This window comes from Pempheris klunzingeri, chromosome 7 (assembly GCF_042242105.1).
Source record: "Pempheris klunzingeri isolate RE-2024b chromosome 7, fPemKlu1.hap1, whole genome shotgun sequence".
Taxonomy (NCBI): Eukaryota; Metazoa; Chordata; class Actinopteri; order Acropomatiformes; family Pempheridae; genus Pempheris; species Pempheris klunzingeri.
Window position 1 is genome coordinate 10,611,704 of NC_092018.1, and position 21,077 is coordinate 10,632,780.

The 21,077-nt window shown below is 40.6% G+C and overlaps 2 protein-coding genes across 2 annotated transcripts; one reads left to right on the forward strand and one right to left on the reverse strand.

The window, feature by feature from the left end:
* The first annotated feature begins 262 nt into the window (after positions 1 to 262).
* Positions 263 to 5,687, forward strand: cdc45 (CDC45 cell division cycle 45 homolog (S. cerevisiae)). The gene is made up of 18 exons (XM_070833642.1): positions 263 to 386; positions 519 to 578; positions 1,190 to 1,282; positions 1,412 to 1,549; positions 1,782 to 1,931; positions 2,036 to 2,094; positions 2,187 to 2,235; positions 2,477 to 2,538; positions 2,626 to 2,676; positions 2,798 to 2,917; positions 3,097 to 3,228; positions 3,334 to 3,432; positions 3,519 to 3,680; positions 3,817 to 3,955; positions 4,044 to 4,127; positions 4,221 to 4,339; positions 4,981 to 5,057; positions 5,397 to 5,687. Exons 1-18 carry the CDS (start codon positions 336 to 338, stop codon positions 5,459 to 5,461), a joined length of 1,710 nt encoding a protein of 569 aa, XP_070689743.1. The 5' UTR covers positions 263 to 335; the 3' UTR covers positions 5,462 to 5,687.
* Positions 5,688 to 18,457: 12,770 nt separating this feature from the next.
* cldn5a (claudin 5a) lies at positions 18,458 to 20,228 on the reverse strand. The gene has a single exon (XM_070833524.1). It carries the CDS (start codon positions 20,018 to 20,020, stop codon positions 19,373 to 19,375), a length of 648 nt encoding a protein of 215 aa, XP_070689625.1. The 5' UTR covers positions 20,021 to 20,228; the 3' UTR covers positions 18,458 to 19,372.
* Between the last annotated feature and the right edge of the window lie 849 nt (positions 20,229 to 21,077).

Consider the following 21,077-nt stretch of genomic DNA (forward strand, 5'->3'; position numbering starts at 1 on the left):
GAGTCACATAACACGTGTTTTACCAAAGGTAGTTTTAGAGGAATGTGTGGAAACTTTAAACTTGTGTCTGGCTATATTTTGGCAGGTTTTTCTCCTCCTTGAGTCTTTGTTTGAAGCCAGCTTTGTTTTCAGCTTTAGAGAGGGCGTGGCCTCGTACGTATGACGCACATTAATTCCCTCTCAGTGATTGGTCGGATGTGACGTACAGATTTGGCGCCACATTTCCAACAAGGAACAGAGTGCCGCAGTGTGTGACAGCAAACCACAACAACCCGCCGTTCATGCCGCTTTAAGGGTTATTTTATCGGGTTTGACTCGTTTTAAAAGTTGAGAAAATGTTTATCACGGACATAAGAAAGGAATTTTACGAGGTCGTTGCCAACCAGGTACGTCGTTTGAGCTGACTGTAACATTAGGTTAGCTGACTTCAACCACGAAGGACTGTTTGCTAATGTTAGTTATTTATATTATATCTATATCCACTAAACGCGATCTGTTTCACATTGCTTTGCTTTCAGAGAGTTGCGCTCCTGGTGGCGTCAGACATCGACGCCCTCTGTGCCTGTAAGATAATACAGGTAAGATAATCAGCTAGCTGTTAGCAAACATTAGCTCCTTCAACTTCTGCTCCGATTCAAATAGCGATGTAAGTTCGTGTTGGCAAGATCCTGTGGGCACAGACTGATCTCTTATCCCCTCAAATTAAATATTATGTGCCCTGCTTTATTATTAGCATTTTGTTTGAGTAAGTAACATAAAAGTAACATACTTTAGGTCTACTGTAGTTTGTCTCCTTTATTTACTGTAACTAGAGTAAGTAAGCTATTTATAGTACTGTAGCAGCTCCTCCTTACTCTATTTCATATACAAAAACTGACGTGTGTGTTTTTAAATGGAGGTTTGGACTAGAGAGCATCATGTGAGCATATTCAGTAAGTACTCCCAGTTGTATCTCTTACACTTACTGTCAGCAGGTTTTACTGGGATGATGTAAAAGCTGCTAAATTCGTATCTTGTAGAATTCATGGCCACATACATGAAGTGCTGATTTCTTTCTACTCGTCTATAAAGTTTCTTACAGGCTTCAGTTTCAGAGACATAGTGTTACCATGTCCTTATTTGTCAGTGAGAGGTTAGTAAATTAGTGAATTAAACAATGATTGATGAGTGTTTTTTGTATCTTTATCAGGCGCTGTTCCACTGTGACCAGGTCCAGTACACACTTGTGCCAGTTACAGGCTGGCAGGACCTTGGCACTGCCTTCCTTGAACACAAAGAGCAGGTACAATCAAATCAGCCATGAGCTCACATGTGACTAAATGACAGAAGAATAAACAAGGAAGAACAGTTGATGTTTGTCTCACTGACGCTCTAAACTAAATGTTTTATTTTGGCGTGTGGTGTGTTGTAGTTTCGGTACTTTGTTCTCATCAACTGCGGGGCAAATGTTGACCTCCTTGAGATGCTGCAGCCGGATGATGACTCCATCTTCTTCATCTGTGACACTCATCGGCCTGTAGATGTGGTCAATGTCTACAATGACACCCAGGTGATGGATGATAATAATTCAGCTCAAATTCTTGATAATACAGAAACACACATTAGACTTTTAGCTTCAATTTTAGTCTCAATTTTCAGCTTGTGCATTGGTGGAGAACTTTCTCCCGTTGAGCTCTTGAAGTTTATGAGCAGTTTATGATATTTAACCAGAACAAAGTGAAAACTGTGCTGCCACTTCTGGAATTTAACATTGTGTAAACTCCCTATCAACTCCTCCACAGATAAAGCTACTAATCAAACAGGATGACGACCTTGGTGTGCCCTCATATGATGACATCTTTCGGGATGATGATGATGAGGAAGGAGGTGACTCTGGAAATGAGAGTGATGAAGGCTCAGAGCCGTCTGGGAAACGGAGGAGATTTGATGAAGTATGTAAAGAGTAGAATGAGAATACACCACTGAAACGAATCAGAACATGTTGACTTGACTCTAATGAATCTGTGGCTCTGTGTCTGTGATCATGTGATTGCAGGGAGCTGTTGAGAGGAGAATTGAAAGACGGCGAGCGAAGAGGGAGTGGGAGGCACGAAGGTGAAGTGTTTCTACAGAGGTGTTAGGGATCATGTTTGTCATATAGACATTACAAGCTCTAAACTGACACTAATGTTTCACTCCTTTCTCAGGAGGGAAATCTTGTTTGATTATGAGCAGTATGAATATCATGGGACTTCTGTGAGTAGACAGTTTTTTCTTTTTCAGTTCTGGAAACCTTAAATGAGCATAGAAAATGAATTTTATGATTTGTGTGTCTGTAGTGTGTTTCACAAAACCTAAAATATGATTGAATTATATCTATATACACATTGGAAGGCTCACTAAGGATGGCTGCGTGATGACTTTTATTTGACAAATTCTGTTATTATTCTTAGATGAATTCCTGAGTACAAATGTTTTCATGTGTGTCTTTTGACAGGCTGCAATGATGTTTTTTGAGCTGGCGTGGGTGATGACTAAGGACACCAAGGACATGCTCTGGTATCTGTCTTTTTCTTCTTCTTTTTTTAATACAGCGCACAGTATAGTCCTTTTTAGATGTGGACTAGTGAGTTTATTTCTTTGCAGGTGGACTGTCATTGGGCTAACAGACCAGTGGGTTCATGATAAAATTACACAGTAAGAAAATCTTCAGTATTTCAAAACAACATTCTCAGAAACCTAATTTTTTGAAGACTTTGATTTATCTGATCCCCTCTTGAATCAGACTGAATTATTGTTTTCCACCTTGTTCCTTTAGTATGAAGTATGTAACAGACATCGCCACAATGCAGCGACACGTTTCTCGGCATAACCACCGTAATGAGGATGAGGAGAACTCTCTCTCCATCGACTGCATGAGGATCTCCTTTGAATATGAGTATCCTTCATTCATCTGACATGTTGTCATTAAGGATCTTTATATCTCAGCTTTATTCCCCCCATACGTTCAAGTAGTGGTAGGAATCACTCACTCAAATCTCTCTTTTTTTTTTTTAATTTTATTTGATTTTGTTTTATACTTATTTATTTAGAGTTTTCCTTAACCTTTTACCTCAGCCTTCGTCTAACCCTCTATCAGCACTGGTCCCTGTATGAGAGCATCTGTAATTCCTGTTACACGTCGTGTCACTTCAAGCTTTGGACGTTAAATGGACAAAAGAAACTCCAGGAGTTCCTAGCTGACATGGGGTAAAGTGCCTAGAAATCTAATTAATTAACTAATTTTCTTAAAAGTAATTCAGTGTGAGCCTGAGTTGTGAAATGGAGATGTCTGACGTACTTCACTTTTAACAGACTACCTTTAAAGCAAGTGAGGCAGAAATTCAACTCCATGGATATGACTATCAAAGAGAACCTAAGGGAGGTCATTGAGGAGTCTTCCAATAAATACGGGTATGAATCCAGACGTCACTTGAGGAAGAAAAGGTTTCACTTGCTGTTCCTAAAATGATCTGTTATTTTTTTCCCCCCTCCACCAGTATGAAGGACATCCGCATCCAGACATTTGGTGTTCACTTTGGCTTTAAGAACCGCTTCCTGGCCAGCGACATGGTGCATGCTACTGCTGCCTTGCTGGAGGGCACTGAGAAAGACGAGAGCGACACTGACAACTTCATCAAGGCTTTGGACTCTCTTTCCAGGTGTGAAGCAGAAACTTTATCTTAATCAGTAAACTATTTATTTTAATCTATTAGATGCCTGTTTATGGTCACATTATTAAAACTCTTGTTTACCTTCTGTGTCCTGTTGGTCTTGTTTTTTTTTTTTTCTGTGTAGGAGTAACCTCGATCGTCTACATTCAGGCATAGACCTGGCGAAGAAGAAGCTGATGGCTATCCAGCAGACTGTAGCCAGTTGCATCTGTACCAACCTCATCCTGTCCCAGGGACCCTTCCTCTACTGCTACCTCATGGAGGTACGAGTGTCTGTATGACCTGCAGGTGTGTGCAGCTGCATCTTCACAGTATATTCCGCCCAGCTCAATACTCTCCTCTCATGTGTAGGGAACACCTGATGTGAAGCTCTTTTCTAAGCCCATGGCCTTGACTCTGCTCTGCAAGTACCTCCTGAAGGCTTTTGTCCACTCTGTAAGTATCTCATTGCTGTCAAACTGGATTCAGACTGAAAAACACTCCGTTGTTTGGTGTCACTCTTTCACTTGTGGTGTTTTTGTCGGTCAGACGAGGAACAAGCGCTGCAAACTGCTTCCGCTCATCATGGCTGCACCCAAGGATGTGGAGAAGGGAACCGCCATTGTTGTGGGAATTCCACCTGAGTCTGAAACATCTGACAAAAAGAAGTAAGACCTCACTTTTTAGATATGTAGTATATTATTAAAAAATTATGAGCTAGCAATACACTTGAAAATTATAAAATATCTCTCAAATATACCACTTGAAAGGGCAATACTTTATCTATTACCTTATCTTAACTGTTGCCATGTGATTTATAACTTCAGAATCTTGATGTTTAAACCATATAGTCAAATATTCCATATCTGGGATAGTTGTTGCTATTGGTTCTGCAGATAATGAATACATGTTTTCATCATGTTATGTGATGCTTTGGGAGAAAATGACTTTTTCTCCATATTGTTTACTGATTTAATCTGTTTTAAATTGGCATTGCAAGACTTGAAACATTTTAATCCGCTGTTTGCTTTCCCTTCCTTAGACTCTCCCCCTTTGAGACAAAAGGACCATTCTTTTGTTCAGAGATATAACGAAGGGTCATGTAAAATAGAGAAAAGCAGAAAGTCTTCAGTGAATTATTGGTGTTTTTACTTTAAAAATGACTGAAACAATTAATAGATTATCAAAGAAGTTGGTGTTTTTCTTTCTTTCTGAACTAATTGTTGCAGCTGTAATGTGTATTTTATCTTGTATACAGCATGTATTGCCTCATATTTTCAAATCTAATCCTTTTCTTCGTACTTTAAAGTTTCTTTGGTCGAGCATTTGAGAAAGCTGCAGAAAGCACCAGCTCCAGAACTCTTCATGACCACTTCGACACTTCAAGTAAGTGATGTTGTCATTTTCTATTGCGCTGTGTCCAAGACCTCATACATGTTTAATATAGGGGGGTTGTCCATCTCTTCATCAGACACTAGGTGGCAGCCTTTTTCAACCATTAAAACTTGTTTGTTATATGCATTAGTTGAAGTTCTTGCCACTTTCTGCAGTGTAACTTCCTGCTGGTCATGTTTCATATGCAGAATAAGATTTGTTTCATATTTCTACCTCTTCCTGTCTGAAACATTTATCTCAAACTAGCTCCAGTCTGTTTGAGAGCTGATGGAAGTGTTTGCTGTTTCTTTGTGCATTTATTAATTCTTAGCTGCGTTTTTCCCTCTGCAGTAATTGAACTGAAGACGGAGGACAGGAGCAAGTTTCTGGATGCGCTCATCACCCTGCTGTCATGAGAGGGAACATGGGCATGAGTTTTGAAACTGGAACAGCGTAGGTGCTGCTGCTCTTCATGTTAAGTGAGACTGAAATGAATCAATTTAGTCACATCAGACGTGTGCAGTTTTGTGTGTATATTGTACAGTCTTTTTGTAAAAGTCTTATTTTTACTTTTAAATTCTCTTTTATTCCTCTCTATGTATGTGAGTTGTTCGTCACATTTTAACTTTTTAAACATGTTTAATAAATCCTAGTAACTTAAATGTTTTGTTTTCCTGTGATCATAAAGAGTATCAAATATGTTTTTGAGATATGAGAGCTGGGAAATTTGCCTCATTAGTCATGTGAAAAGATTACTCTACTTTCACTTTTTATATTAGTATATCACAGACTATTTTCAGGTGCTCCAAGTCATGTCCTTTTTCATTTCTTAACCACTATGTGTTGAACTTAAGTTGAAACTGAACTCCTTTTAAATATTGTGTTATACGATATCTCCTGTCCTGAGTGACAAATGGCCTGGTGCATCATAAGCTTCCGGAAATAAGGAAAACGATGTCCTGAAGCTTATTTCCTCAACATTTACAGATATTAACTTTTTTCAACTCAAAGTTTGTCTCACATGGTACGATTAACAGCAGTACAAAAAAGGAATGGGTGCAACTACAAAACATACAATGTAAAGTTAAGATATAAGATTCCTAAAACGTGCAAAAAGTAAAAAAAAAAAAAAAAAAACATTCAGCGTTAATGGTAAAGTTGCTTCTTGGTTATTCAAATCTGTGTACCTCATTCATTGGAATGATTTTTATACAAGGCAATATGAGACCACTGTTATCAGTGCTGCCACTTGAATATTAAAGTAAACTCGGCTAACTATTACCGTACTAATGAGTCTTTAAAAACAAAAAACAACATTGACGCACCTGCTTGCAGCTATTTGACCCTGTGGTGAATCACTCACCTGAACACGAGTCCCAGTGATCCATGTGTAGAACCACCGCTGTTCGATATGAGCAAAAATAAAAGACAAAGGACCTAATTTATTTATCGGAAGGAAGTCTGACTTTCTCCTGTATCATAAAACAAACTTCTGACAGAGTTTTGGCTGTTGTTAAAGACAGGAGTCCAAACTGATTAGTCATTTCATCTTGATCCAGTCTTTTGTTTTGTTGTTTCTCGTTTGGTTGCACAGAAAAACGTCACTTACTGTACTGACTTCTTGTAAAGGGATCGACATTTAATGAACTTAACATCATCTCCTGAGCTCAGTCTGCTCACATGGGGAAAAGGGTGAGGTCTGTGAACCTGGCCCACTTTGGAAAATGTAGACCAGGCCTCCTGGTGGTGATTTGCTGACGGCCCAGAGGGAGAGAGAGACTGGAAATGTGGGGCCTGAGCTACTCTCTGTGGGGTAATCTAGATCCATATCACTCTTGGATCAGGATGAGATCATGACCTTCGGAGGGGAAGGGTGGTTTGTGCAGGAAAGTCCGGAGTGACTGTCAGCAGTGGGACTGAAACGTGCCCTGGGCTGCATCAGGCTGCAGCAAGGGATGTTATTGTAGATGTGTGTGTCTCACTGCGTTCAATTTACATCCATAATGTTATTGTTTAGAGTCACAGCAGAGTGATGTTATCCAGGAGAAATAATGGCCCTGAGGAAGCGCAAAGCTATGGAAGATACATTTATATCATTAGCAGGGCGGACTGTTTATTTTTTACACATAATTATCATGAACTGTTGATAAATGTGTCTTCAGCGGCCTCTCAGTTTTATCTCCTTTGGTCTTTGTTTTTTTTTTCCTCTAGTCAATTTTTCTTGCAGTTTTTTTTTGTTGGCATTTCTGCTTGATGAGACAGGCCAGAAGAGAGACAGACAGGCAGGACACAGCAAAGGGCCTGAGCTGAAGGCTGCTGCATTAAGGACTCGGCCTTTATGGTACAAACTCCACCAGGTGAATCACCAGGGAACCCTGTCTGTGGTGAGTTTTTAAAGGTCCCATATTCTGCCCATTTTCAGTTTCATACTTATTTCATACGTATTTGGATGTCGTACTAGAGCAGATTTACATGGTTTAATGTTCAAAAAAACCTTATTTTACTGATATTAGTCATTGCTGTTGCAGCTGTTTTCAGCCTCTGTCTTAACGCTCCGTTTTAGAGGAACAAAAACAATCTGCTGCTTCGCTCTCGCCTTCGACATCTTCGTGCTAACAGAAGCAGTAGTTAGTGAGGAACCAACAATGGTGAACAGCAAGGTGGAATGAGGAGATTGTCAGTGGGTGGGGACGGTCGGCCTGCTGACGGGCTGGAGGAGGTCACATGATCAACAGATCCCTTCATGACATCATAAGGGGAGCCAAATCTAAACTGAGCATTTTCACTCACATATCCTGAAAGATGGAGCAGGACAAACAGAGAAAGGATGGCCTTCTCTCTGAGTTTGGTGGTCTGTATGCACACCAGGAACACATTCATATTGAAAAGATATTAAAAAGGGTACATTTTGTATACTATAGGACCTTTAATATCTGTTTACGGTTGAGGTCTGTTTAATAGCTGTTCTGGAGTTTTTTTATTATGTCACATTATCATCAGCAGGTGGAGTTGTCCAGTTGTCATGGGATTGCAGTTGTACAAATGTCATTTTTTTCTTAGCATTTTACAATCTTCATGTTGGCTAAAAATCAAAGGTTCAAAGTTCTCTCTTGACCAAGAAAACCATTTCATAACAACATCCGTTTAGCTGTTTTGGAGTCTTGTATTATTGTGTTAGAACTTTTAAACCGACATGGAAGAGAAGTCCTCAAATGGGACAATGTCATTTAGACTAAACAGTTGCCACAGGTGGCAATTATGTGGCATGATTTGTTTTAATTTTGTGATTAAAGCACAGAAATGTTTTATCTGTGACACCCTAAAACTGTGGGCAAAAGTAGTGCAGATAAAGTGGAGTCATAGAGTCAATGAACTGACCATCAAATATAGCAAATATAGTGGAAGAATGTCATTTCTTCTCTAAAAATGTAGTTACATAGTCTTTAAAAATGCTCAGAAAAAACAACCATGTGAAATCCTGATGCAACTGAAGATAATGTGATACGACAAAAAGCTTGAGATCGTTTCAGTTTTACTTTTCCTGTGTTTGCTGATTTTTTCAAGAAAGCATAAGAATGATTTTCTCTTTGCTGGCTGTTATGGACAGGATCCAGGCCTGAACAGCTATTATTTTGAATCACCTGACATGTACCTGGTCCATGAGCAGCCCACCTGTTCTGCCCATCATTTGGCCTTCTCCCCTCAGCAATCAATCACTCTGCTCTCCATCCCCCCTCTTGCACCTCTGGTGAAGTGGGGCCACTGCCCTTTCCGCCACTCTGCATCTGAGGAATGTGGCAAGCAACAAACCCAACACACACACACACACAAACACACCCCCAAAGACAGGATCACACAGCCGATGTGCAGAGCAGCATTGTTGAAGGCCTCACGCTCAGTCGTGTTGCCTTTGCTGCTCAGCTGCTGAGTGGAGCTTTTGGAGATGTTCATGGGACTGATGATGCCGTGTCCGAGGGTCGATTCAGTCTTTTCTGGCTCGTTTGATGTCGAATTTTATGGACATCATGGAAAAATGCCATTTTTGCCATTGTCAAAATCATTTAGCTAGTTTAAAATATAGAGTAGCCAATACCGTTTGGTACAGACCTGACGAACTGATACAGGAGTTTTGAGACAGATAGTGATATTTGAGAGCTACTTAAATCTTACCATTTATCAGCCTCTATTATACAGAAATGCATAACCTATATTTCTGATCCCCTCCAGACATGTTTTACAGGACATAAAAGTACTTTGAATAAGAATAATTTTTTTCTGCAAAAGTAGTTCAGTTAATGGTTTAAAATCTGTCAAATTACATCTACAGTCTGCCACTCTAATGTGGTTTCATGTGAGCCAAGACTTATTTGACAATTTACTTTGATATTTCCTTAAATATTGGTCTTATTGCAGCCAGTAGGATATTTATCCTGAGAAACAATGTCCTTCATCGAACTCAGCTGTTACTGAAGTTGATTTTCTTTCCACCACTCAAGTAAAAAAAAATCTTCGCTCTACTTTGTGTCTAAGAGAAGTGTTGTAACGTGAAGAATTAAGACGTATGGCTCCACTTCCTTTTTTCTCTACTTCACTCTAGGACAGTTTCATCTGCTGTCATCTCTCTTTCCTCTCTGTCTCTAACAATCCTGGATTCCAGATGGGATTAGTTTTACTGGACAAACAGAGACAAAGAGCCACAGCTGACTGTTTCTGCCTGTCTCCCCGTCATGCTGTGAGAGGATGCTCACACACACACACACACACACACACACACACACACACACACACACACACACACACACACCCCTATTCTTGTCTTTCTATAGTTGTGGGGACATAATTCATTCCCTTACCCTAACCTTAACCATCACAACTAAATACCTAATCCGACACCGAACCTTATCTCAATTCCAACCTTAACCTTAAAATCAAGGTTTTTAACTCAAACAGCCATAGGAAGTTATGAGGATCAGACAAATTGTCCTCACATTGATGGTTTGAAACCAAAACTATACAAAGACACACACACACAAGCTCAGTATGTCAAAAACCACACAAAATGTTGATACACTTTTCTTCCCTGCTGCTGCTGCTGGTAGCCTCACGTCAGCCTGTCAGCCCACAGATGCCCTTAATGATCCCAAACCCTGTGACCTTTAACCCCTCGAGCCCTCTCACAGTTGGCGTGTTATTCCCCGAACTGCTCTCATCTCTCCCATTGTTTTAAAGGGCTTTCAGGCGAAAGAGGTTTGTGTTTTGACTGGAAAACATTTGCATGAATTTGACAACGATTGATGTTACTGAATTTTGTGTACTGTATTCAACATATATTTCATTATTTTTATTCAACTTTACAACCTGTCATGTGTATGCTGTCTGAACTTTATATCTACTAATTTAGAGACAAGTTAATGATGGAGAAACATGAACCACAGACTCTTGGAAATGTACAGAACTATGACACGACTGTGCTGTGATCTCTGTAACTTCTTCTTTTTTTTACTATGTACTATGTGTTTACTGTGCCAAACATCTAAATAACCAAACAGCCATCAAATCCATAGATATATGCCTTCATATCTCATAAACACATAAATTATGACCAACTGATGATTTATAGATCCGTATTAATCCAATATAATGCATAAATTAAAACAAATGTTGAGTGGACACATTTAAAGGAGTAGTAAGACATTTTGTGAAATAGGCTTATTTGCTTTCTTGCCAAGAGGTAGACATGAAGATGGATACCACTAACTAGCAGCTAGTTAGCGTAGCTTGAATGAGGTATAACTTTCATAAGTGAGTTTTAGAGGCTTAGTCATTCAGAAAGGAACAATATTCTACTTTATTGAGATCCCTTTTAGTGAAAGGCTCTGAGTGTAATTGCTTTACCTGCTTGTTATTTTAACGGTGACTCTAGTTATTCACCTGCCCACTATTCAGGTGTGTATCTGCAGCAGTGATCACCTGCTCAGTAACCTGTTGTTATCTTGATCATAGCTGTAATTATACCGCTCCATAGCATGGAGCGGTGTTGTTCTTCTCATCTATCTCTCAGCAAGAACGCTTATAAGAGCATTTCCCAAAGTATCTAACTAATCCTTTCAGCGAAGAGTCCCCTCAGCTGGTGTATATGATCCGGCAAAGTAGCCCAACAAGAAGAATCCTAATCCCTTACATTTAAACCAGGAGACCCTTAAATATTTTAATGATGCTCACAACCTGGTTGCAATCCAAATTTTTCTGTATCTTGGGGGCCACGATAACCACCATCCCTTCTACCTCCTAACCTCATACTGCTGGGCTGTTTATTTTGAACCATGTTTGATGTGGTAATTTGATCAAGCAAATTAATTCAGGAATATGCATCATGCAAACATAATTAGCTGAAGACTTTTTAACCAGATTTGCACACAAGAAACCTCCTCAAGACCTCAAGATAATAGCAAACCTTTATCATGTCTGTTAATATTGTGCTTTAGTGCTCCATATTCCCATATTTTAGAAACAATATTACAAGTTATGAAATTACCAAAAACCAACTGTAGGGATTTTAGGGTGTCTGGGCAGCTGTCTAGTGTGGTAATTAAGTTTTATAGAGACTATTCTTTCTGTGTTTTATGCTGCAGTATATTTTTTATGTAGAAATACATTATCAACCTCTCACTTTTTAAGTCACAGTTTGGAAAAAACCCAGCTGGCTTGTTATTCACATTAAATTTGGGTCAAAAGAGACCCTGGGATGACAGAGAGGAAAACTGAAGGAGGCTAGCCTGAAACACAACAGCTTCCCTCTGCAGTCGGGTGTGATGACGATGTCTTTTCTTTCAGTCTCAGTGGCGGGTGGCTCAGTCATGCTGGACTCCCTTTAGTGGATGACATGCACTACAACTTTCAGTCGCTGCGGTCCCGAGCACAAAAACAGAGAAAAGAGCACAGAGAGAGAGAAAGAAAAAAAAACTCTTGGACACGTTTTTGTTTTGTTACAAATGTGACTTTTTCAATTCATAAGGTCCTGAGAATAGCAAGCAAGAGTTTTCCTGCAAAATGCAATTAGTGTGGAAACAATACACTTCAGCATACCTCAAACTCCTGTTTGTGTGTGTGTGTGTGTGTTAGACAGGCTGTTTGTTTACTTAGCCACTGATAGCCATATCCTATGTTAATATGAGAGTCCAACTTGTATTACTGACGTGGTTAAGCTGCAGCAGCCATTTATGTTATGGGGGGTGTTTTTCAAACTTCATGTCAAAAGGATGAGGCTGGCATTTACTTTTTGCTAACCGTGCCAAATTAGAAATGTCTTGTGTTCTCACCCAGACATTCCTCATGCTGCCAGGCCTCCTCTTCATCTCAGCAGAGGGCTGTCATTCATCGCTTTGTCTGGTCCAACTTACCTACGTGTCTTGTGTGCGCATGTATATGTGCAAGACACCACATGCTTCAACATGTCTGTTCATGTAGCTATTTAAAATGGCCTCCTTATGATGATACACTGTATGGAAACATGATCTCACTCAGACAAGTATGAGAGGAGTTCAGACTCCCTGCTTTGACTTCTCCTTTCTCAAATTTTTGAGATAAAACCTTCACCGGTCACTCGATTTATCACTCTGTTAACAAAACACTTAATCAGTTGCTGTAAAACAAATTTAACATTAATTTTCCAATGTTATGTAGTTTTGGGAAAGCGTGATTGAATATTTGGCAGCACTTTTTATAGATATTAGGGTCTTGCTAGGCGATGGTAAACCTGATTTAACCTTACATTAAAAATTAATATTCCCTTTAGACCCTTGCTATTTGGTTTGCAACCTTGAGGTTTTTAACCTGTATTAACTCATTTTTTGGCCTCTTGGGCTCAGCAGACACGTGTTGTGAACACAACATTCACATATCATCACTTTTGATATGTGCAATACGTAAGATTCGGCCACCTGTTACAAACAAATGGGAGGCAGCTTTTCATCCCCTCTTCCCACCCGCATAAACAGCTGAAATTATGAGAGCCGTTTAAGATAACACTACTATCTAATGATGTTCTCTGTATAAAGGCCTTGTAGCGTCAGCCAATAGTTTACCTTATATTTTGCTTAGTTCAGTTTGTAGCATGACCAGCCATGGTAAAACCATACATCAACACCGTTTGGAATGGTTTTCGGTATAATTTGTTGTCTGTAGTTGCACTAAAGATCTGTTGCACTAAAGATCTGACCAAACAGGCAAAGTTAGCTGTTTGCTTGAAATCTAAAAGAAGCGTTGCATTGCAAGTTCAGCATCAAGCCATATCTCCTCATAAGCCAAAGAGCTGTCTCCAGCAGGGGAAAGCCATGCTAATGTTAACTCTTGCTTTGCATCTTTTTGTATCACTTTTTCTTGTTGCTGCTGATGGTGCGGGTGGTTGGGATGGTGGTGATGATCGCTTGCTTAGAGCTTCAGACATTGCTGTTCCATTCATTGAGTAGATAGATAGATAGATATTCCTTTATTTATCCCACAATGGGGAAAAACAGTAAACAGGGGATGAACCCTCAACATGACTGACTGGCAGCTGCTACGTCTTCTTCCTCACCTGTTGGACTGACGGCACACTGGACACTACAGTCAAGCACTTCAGGTACACAGTCGTATCATGAGACAGTGGTTAGCATGCTAACTTCAGTAGACATCTCTGCAAAATAGTAAATAGACACTAAAGTTTGTTATTTCTTCAACTTCCCTTGATATTTTTGACTAATTTTTTTACTTCTATAACTAAAATTCTGGCCAAATCTTACACAGTGCACCTTTAAGCTGATATGGTGAACGTGTTATCAGACAGTTGCTTGTTTACACACCCAGCCATTACACAACAACATGATGTTTTTTGGTCTCTACCAACTGTTTCTAACCGCCGTTTGGTGCTGAGCTAGTAGGCTTTTTGAGATTTTTCACTAAAAACAGCTGACGTCTACAGCCTAAAATGATTGCATGAGAACGATGAGGGTGAAACAAAGCAGTGAAACAGGGAACTGAAACTCTCTATAAAGCGCTATAAAGCATAGGAGAGCTGCAGATTCAGGTGATAACTCTCTATAGGTTTCTTATTACGAGCAACCCCTTTTTACGTTGTCACATTGTTACATTTTTATCATAAAATTATTTATAGCCACTGTAAAATCATAAAAAAACAGATAACTAATCACAGATACAGCATATTATGGCTTGTTGCAGCTCTCTATCAGAGCTGGAGTATATGATATGTATACGACAGGATTTCAGAGATAACATTTTCCCTGAAGTATCTCATAGATAAAACATTTTGTTTGACAAGAGTTCACATCTGGCACTTTATCACTGCTTTATCACACACATATTGAGTGAAATACTTTGACCAAGCTGCCATGTTGTCTAAATACTCACTGCTGGAAAGAATTACACGTGTTAAGCATGATTTTAGACACAAGCTCAGGTACCCAGTTGAAATATAGATACACGTTTGGAAACCTTGTGATCTTGGCTAGAATTTAAAGCAAGATTATGTGGATTTAAACAAAAGACAAGTGTGGAATGGCAGGATGGGTCTGTGGGATTAAAGAAATTTAATTGTTGAAATGATACACACGTTAAATGTGTTTAACATGTTGCTGATGTCCTTTAAAAAACATGTATGTCAGCTTGTCATGAGCTAATAAGACAAACTTGTCAGCAGGTTTGTGACATTGCATTTTTCAGATAATCCACTGCGTCTTTCAATTTTTTATGTAGTCTAAGAAGTAGGACAATTTTCTCAACTCTTAAAGGAAATTTTAACTCTCAGGCTTATCGGAAAAAATGGCCGATAGATGTTTTCATTGGAAAGCAATTAGGATACATATTTTGCTTTTTTGTGAGGGGCTGAATAAAACAGAAGTTACATGGTTATTGTGCACAGACACGTGAATTCCCTTGTGCCTGTGTGTGTGTGTGTGTGTGTTTGGGAATGCTTTAACTCAGCCACCAAGCCTTACTCACACACACACACACCCTCCTCCTCCTCCTCCTCTCCCACACCCTCCATGTTCCTTCCTGTTTCCTGCTCCGCTGTCCGCTGCACAGGAAGCCTGGTCGTGCTACTGGGTTTTGACAGAACTCGTGAGTCACCAAGCCGTAAACTTTGCGGGCATGCAGGAGAAAAGAACGTGGTGTTGGTGTTTTTTTTTTCTGGTCTCCATCTCTCACCTCTAACTAGGCCTTGCATTGTTTCTCAAACAAATGACTCATGGGGTCTTTAACACTGTATACAAAGCTGCATTTGTCCTCCACGTTTAACCACCTGCTGACTCTTGGCTTTACTATCTGTGGGTAAGCTCCATCCAGCTGGGACGTCTGTAGACTGGATGCACCTGCTGGCTCTGATGTTTCTGAGTCAATCAACAAAAACATTAATTAAGTCTCCTTTATTTTGTGACTCATGCAAACTGCTACACCCATGTTTGCTTTGAAGAATCTGTGTCATTACTGGCAAACTTTCCATAAGGTGGTCATGTAGCGGATTATTTGCCAGTGTGAGGAGCTCAGGGTTGAGGGTTGTGACCCCTATCAAATGCGGGGGATTCTGCTTCGATGAGATCATGCCTGGTCAGTCAAGGAAAATGACTTTTGGCTCACCAGACCTGAGGCCAGATTCAGGGTTCAAAGTTCATGTCATGAGAAACAACTCCCCTGCCCTGCTCAGCCTCCCAAAAAACACACGACACACACTGGCGGCAGCACAAATCTGAAATCAACGCTCAACCTGACCGTCTTCTGACATGACCTTAACCGCGTGGCCGTCGCTCCGCCAGGCTGAGGGAGGTCAAGTTTAGAGGTCAGAATGGTTCCCTGTGTGTTATGTCATCTTTCTGCCAGCAAGATCCCTGACATTTTCTTCCCATTTCCCCCCCCAGTTGACATGAGGAAGTGTTTGTGTTTCCAATGTGCTGCTTTTTTGGCAGCACTCAACAGTTGCTGCTAAAATGAAACACAATTAAAACAAATGTGTTTCTGCTGTCACAGCCCTTTTTCGCAGTTACCATTAAAGGCTTTAAGTAAATCCCTCCTTCATCTTCCAGACTGCTGTGCATGGACTGTGTGTGTGTTGTGTTCATGCTCGCAGGAATGTCTGCCGGCGAGGCCTTTTATTAGACTCATCCATACCACCACATTATAGGCTCCCGTAGCCAGGCAACTGCAGGTTCGGGCTGGTTACCATGGCGAGCACCCATTGAGTGACGTCGCTGGCCCTATTTGCTTCCCTCCTCATTGGAATGAAGGTCTTTTTAAAGGTGCACCCCCCCAACTCTTTCTGCACACACACACATACACTCACTTAACCCCTTGCTCACACACACCCCCCCACACACACCCTGCGCTTCGTCACCCTCTGTGTGGTGACTAGAGCAGTGGAACTAACAGTCCGACAAAAACATCTCACTGAGGCAGACCAGACTGGACCTTCCAGGGAGTGTCTTTGTGTAGAAAAACCCACGAAGATCCCAAAGAAGGAACGCCTACTGTTGACAACTGTCCGAGTGAAAATCACATATCACATTACTCTCCATTTGATGACCTTATCTGGTCACACAGACTCTTTTCACCCCATTACGGCAGTCTGGCATGTTTAAAAAACACAATCTCCCAACAGACTACGTAAATATAGTATTTGAACTCTATCATAATACTTCAGCATGAAAGTAGGGATGAAAGGAACAATAAGTTTCATCAGTGTCAGTTATTTTCTCAATTAATGGATGTCACATGTTAGAAAATTGAATCGATGCACTTTTTAAAGTTAACAAATTTAAATTGCTTGTTTTTTTCCAATAAGCAGTCCAAGGACCAAAGATATTTAGTCAGATGTTTATCAAGGAAGACTGATATATCAGCAAATAAGCAGCTGGACCCACTGAATTTTTACCCCTTTTTCTTCACAAAACAGCTTAAATGATTATAAGAATTGTTGCAAATTGAGTTTTTTCATTGATCAACTAATGGATTAATCGACTTATTGTTTCGGCTTTACACATAAGATCATTCTTGACCTTGAGAATATAAAATATACTGTTCATAATTTGACAAAACAACCCTAACCCCACCCACGCTTTAGTTCTTTTCCAACATTTCATCCGAAATCACACAATCATCAGTGCATCCAGTTTGCTCAGTTGAGTTTCACAACTACGACCATCTTGTAAGTGGATATTGAGTTTAGATTGTTTTGTCTAACAACTGTTTCCAAGTTCGACAGTGAACTTTTTTCATCCATATTTCCATGTATGTCAAGTGTTTCCTAATGTTAGTCGCCTGTAAATGTTTGTCTGAAATGTTTGTCAAAAAAAGAAGTTTTCTTCACCCTTATCTATTTGGCCAGAACAGATGAGAAGCCCTAAAAGTACAATGGATGAAATTGCAACAGCTACAGATTCATCTCTATGACACTGATGAAGACCATGTAATTTGGTTGAAAGCTCTGAAAAATGAATGAATGAATGACTTGAGATTGTTTTTTCAGACCTTTCTTTTAATATTATGAAAGTCAACATTTGTGTTCTGTGTGCAGCCAGTCAAATGTACAATACATTAAAGGGGCAGGTGTTTGCTCTCTGCTAAATAATAATGTCACCTGCTGCAGATTAAAAATAACTAATTGACATTGTATTAGAGTTTTTTTTATGGAGTGTGGTGATCAAACACTCTCCTGACTGTATGCAGACTTTCTGCAAGACCATATTTTCACTTTTAAGAGGGCATATGACCTGCTAAGATTCTTAAGTGACCAGCAAAACAAGTATGATAATCTTTTGTAATCCAGTCACAGTTTTAAATCAGAGGACTGTTACTCACACACTGAAATATCTCGTGTTATTGTGTTTTTCTATTGTTGCCACAAGTTAAACAATCCCATACCTTTATTTACCCATGATATGGATAAATTTGGTGCCCATGATGCAGCTGCGGATAAACTAATTGCTTCAAAGTGATGGTGTGTAATCTTTTGTGGTGAAGCCCATCTGTCTTAGCGCCGCCCTGATAGGGGGAGATGGGGTTTTGACGAGTAGTGAATGGAGTGACTTGCGGGAAGACGATTCCAGCAACTTCTCCATAGCTCCAATTTGGACGCCTTTCATTGACTGCGGACGAGGAGGGGTGGGGGTGGTCTGAGAGGGGGTGGCGGTGGGGGTTGTGGAGTATTGTGAGCTGAACAGCAGAGCCCCACTCTAGCTGAATGGGCATTGTCATCTGGATTTGTATGGCTAACCAAAATACTTTCTCCCGCCGTGGGGGTTTATGGATTCATGGTGGGAACGGCATGCATTACGCACAGCCGTGGAGGGCACCCCTGTCTCTGCAAGACCATCACAACTCAGTTGTCAGTTTTTTTTTGTTTAAGAACACACTTTAACTAAAGATTTCAGACAATATATTCAGTTTAATCTTAATAAAATGAACGAATATTGCATCTTCATATACACGAATAATGAATCATTACATCAAACGTCAACAAACCAACAGAAAACAAAAGTTTATTCCTACAATGCTTTGAAAAGAAAAGACCTCCTGCAGTGACAGTGATGCAAAAACATTGCAGGTTCTCAATACAGCCGAATGACGGACTGTAACATTTCATGTGGTGACTTATGGATCTCCTTGTTCTCCGGACTCGACAGGTCCAAAATTAGACTGCAAACTTCAACGTCACCGCCATCGACGTCTGACCAACACAAAAGCCTGTCCGAGATGTATGAGGGCTTTACCATGTCTACACTTTCCTTCTTCGCTCTTTAGTGCTATTGGACATTGTTGGAGTCCTCAACATGTCGGCGTAGTTCCACTAAAGGAAATGGGTCTCTGGATGTGTGGGAGTGCAATAATTCTCAGTAACTGTACAAGTTTGTGCTGACAATGCACATCAAGGCAAAAGAACAGCGTGTGTGTGTATATGCGGTGGCAAGAGTTCCTCTAGAAAAGAAAAACTTTGCAGTTACAAAGGTAAACAACCCAAAACACTAATAATTTCGAAGACTTACAAAAGCAGGTACCTAACAAAGATACTCCTTTTTGTCGTGAGCTACCTTGTAATTGATAGTCTTTAATCTCCTGTAGATTAAAAAAAAAAAAGGATTTTGTGGTCCAAGAGTATTGAAGTAAAAATAACAGATGTGCTTCCATTGATTTTTTTTTACTTTTAAAAGTTCAGATTTCTAAAAAAAAAAAAACCAACAACAACAACAAAAAACTGCAGGTGCAATTGTAACGTCCGTCAAAAATCAGTTTTTCAAAAGCTGCAGGTCATTTTTACGCACCACCTGCTTTGAGCCACAAAGCTACACATAATTCCTCTTGTCATAGTCCCCGTTCTGCGTGGCTCTCTTGGTTGGTGCGTATTTTACAGAGTATCCCGAGTTCCCGCTGGAGGGACAGGAGCAGCACAGCAGCGCTCCTCCGATCAGCAGCAGCGCTGAGGCCGCCCAGCCGATGTAGAGCGCAGCGCCGATCTCCCTCTTCTTGGATGCGGGCACCTGCGGGTTGTAGAAGTCCGATATGATGTTGTTGGCCATCCAGCAGAGAGGCACCAGCACAAACAGGCCACTGATGATGTAGATGATCCCTCCGGCGTTCACCACCCGAGCTTTGACGTACTCGGCGCGGATGCAGTTGGTGCACTGCGCCCCGGCAATGACAACCATGAGCCCCAGCACGCCCATCACGGAGGAGATGATGGTGAGCGCTCTGGCCGCCTGTAGGTCGTGGCTGAGGGCGAGGACGGAGTCGTGCACCTTGCACTGCATCTGGCCCGTGCTCTGCACCACGCACGACATCCACAGGCCGTCCCAGATAGTCTGAGCCACCACGATGTTGGCTTCGATGAAAGCCGTCACCTTCCACATGGGCAGCCCGCACGAAACCATCACCAGGAGCGAGCCTATTACGCACAGCGATAGTCCCAGGATCTCCAGTCCAGCCGACACCATTTTTGCTCTTTACGTTCAATCAAGTCTGTCTGAAGCTTCTCAAACTCTCCCCTAATTTCTCCTCCTGAGATTAAGGTGTTTTCTGCTCTTTATTTCTTCGATCTCGCCTCGATGTTCAGGAGCGTAAATCGTTAGTTGCGCATCACTCACCACATTTACTCGGAGGTGTAACAGACGGCAGCTCCGAGTCTCTTTGTTAGTGAGGGGATGTGAAAACAACTGGAATCACAGTAGCACCGGACCACGAATATCTGCTGGGTGGGGTTGTGTGGACTAGAGGAGAAACTTTCCTCCAATCAGCTGTGGCCGCATCCTCCATGGTCCAATGAAAACGCAGGGAAGTTGTGAGGCTGAATAAAGCGGTCCAGAGCGCATTGTGCGTTTGAACAGTTATTTACAATGAATAGAGGGGGCAGGAGAGGGGGTGAAGGCGCGCTGGGGGTGTTTTAAGGGTATGGAGCCTCTGAAATGCAGTAGTATGGTGAATCAGGGCACTTGTTATGGAGTTTTCTAACATGGAGGCTAATGCCACTTGTCTTTGGTATAATCAACATATAGCCTAAAATGGCCATTTCACACCAATTGAGGCGCTTGATTGGCTTTCTTAAAATGCCAGAAATTACTACTACTACTACTAATAAAATCTCAATCATTTTAAATGCATTCGCTTTCATCTGAAACAGTTTTTTTACCCTTTTAAGACCCTGATCCTCTGCCTCTCTGTTTCCTTGGTCTCAACAGAAGCAGGTAAAAAGTAATCTGTTAAAGTTCCCTTTATGTGGATACATTACACATTCAATTCACTAAATCTTTTGGATTATCCAAAATGGTCTTGCTTTTAATGAATATTTTTATATGTATGAATCCATAAAACAATGTGTTGGTCATGTATTTGCTAATGTATTTCTAACATGTTCTTCTGTTTTTTACATTTTCATTTTTTTGCATTTATTTTTTTAGGGTTATGTACCAGCTATAGTAAAGAATAACTTGTGAGATGTAATGACTTTTCAGGACTTTTATTCTAAATGATAATCTTTTATACAGGCCTATTTAA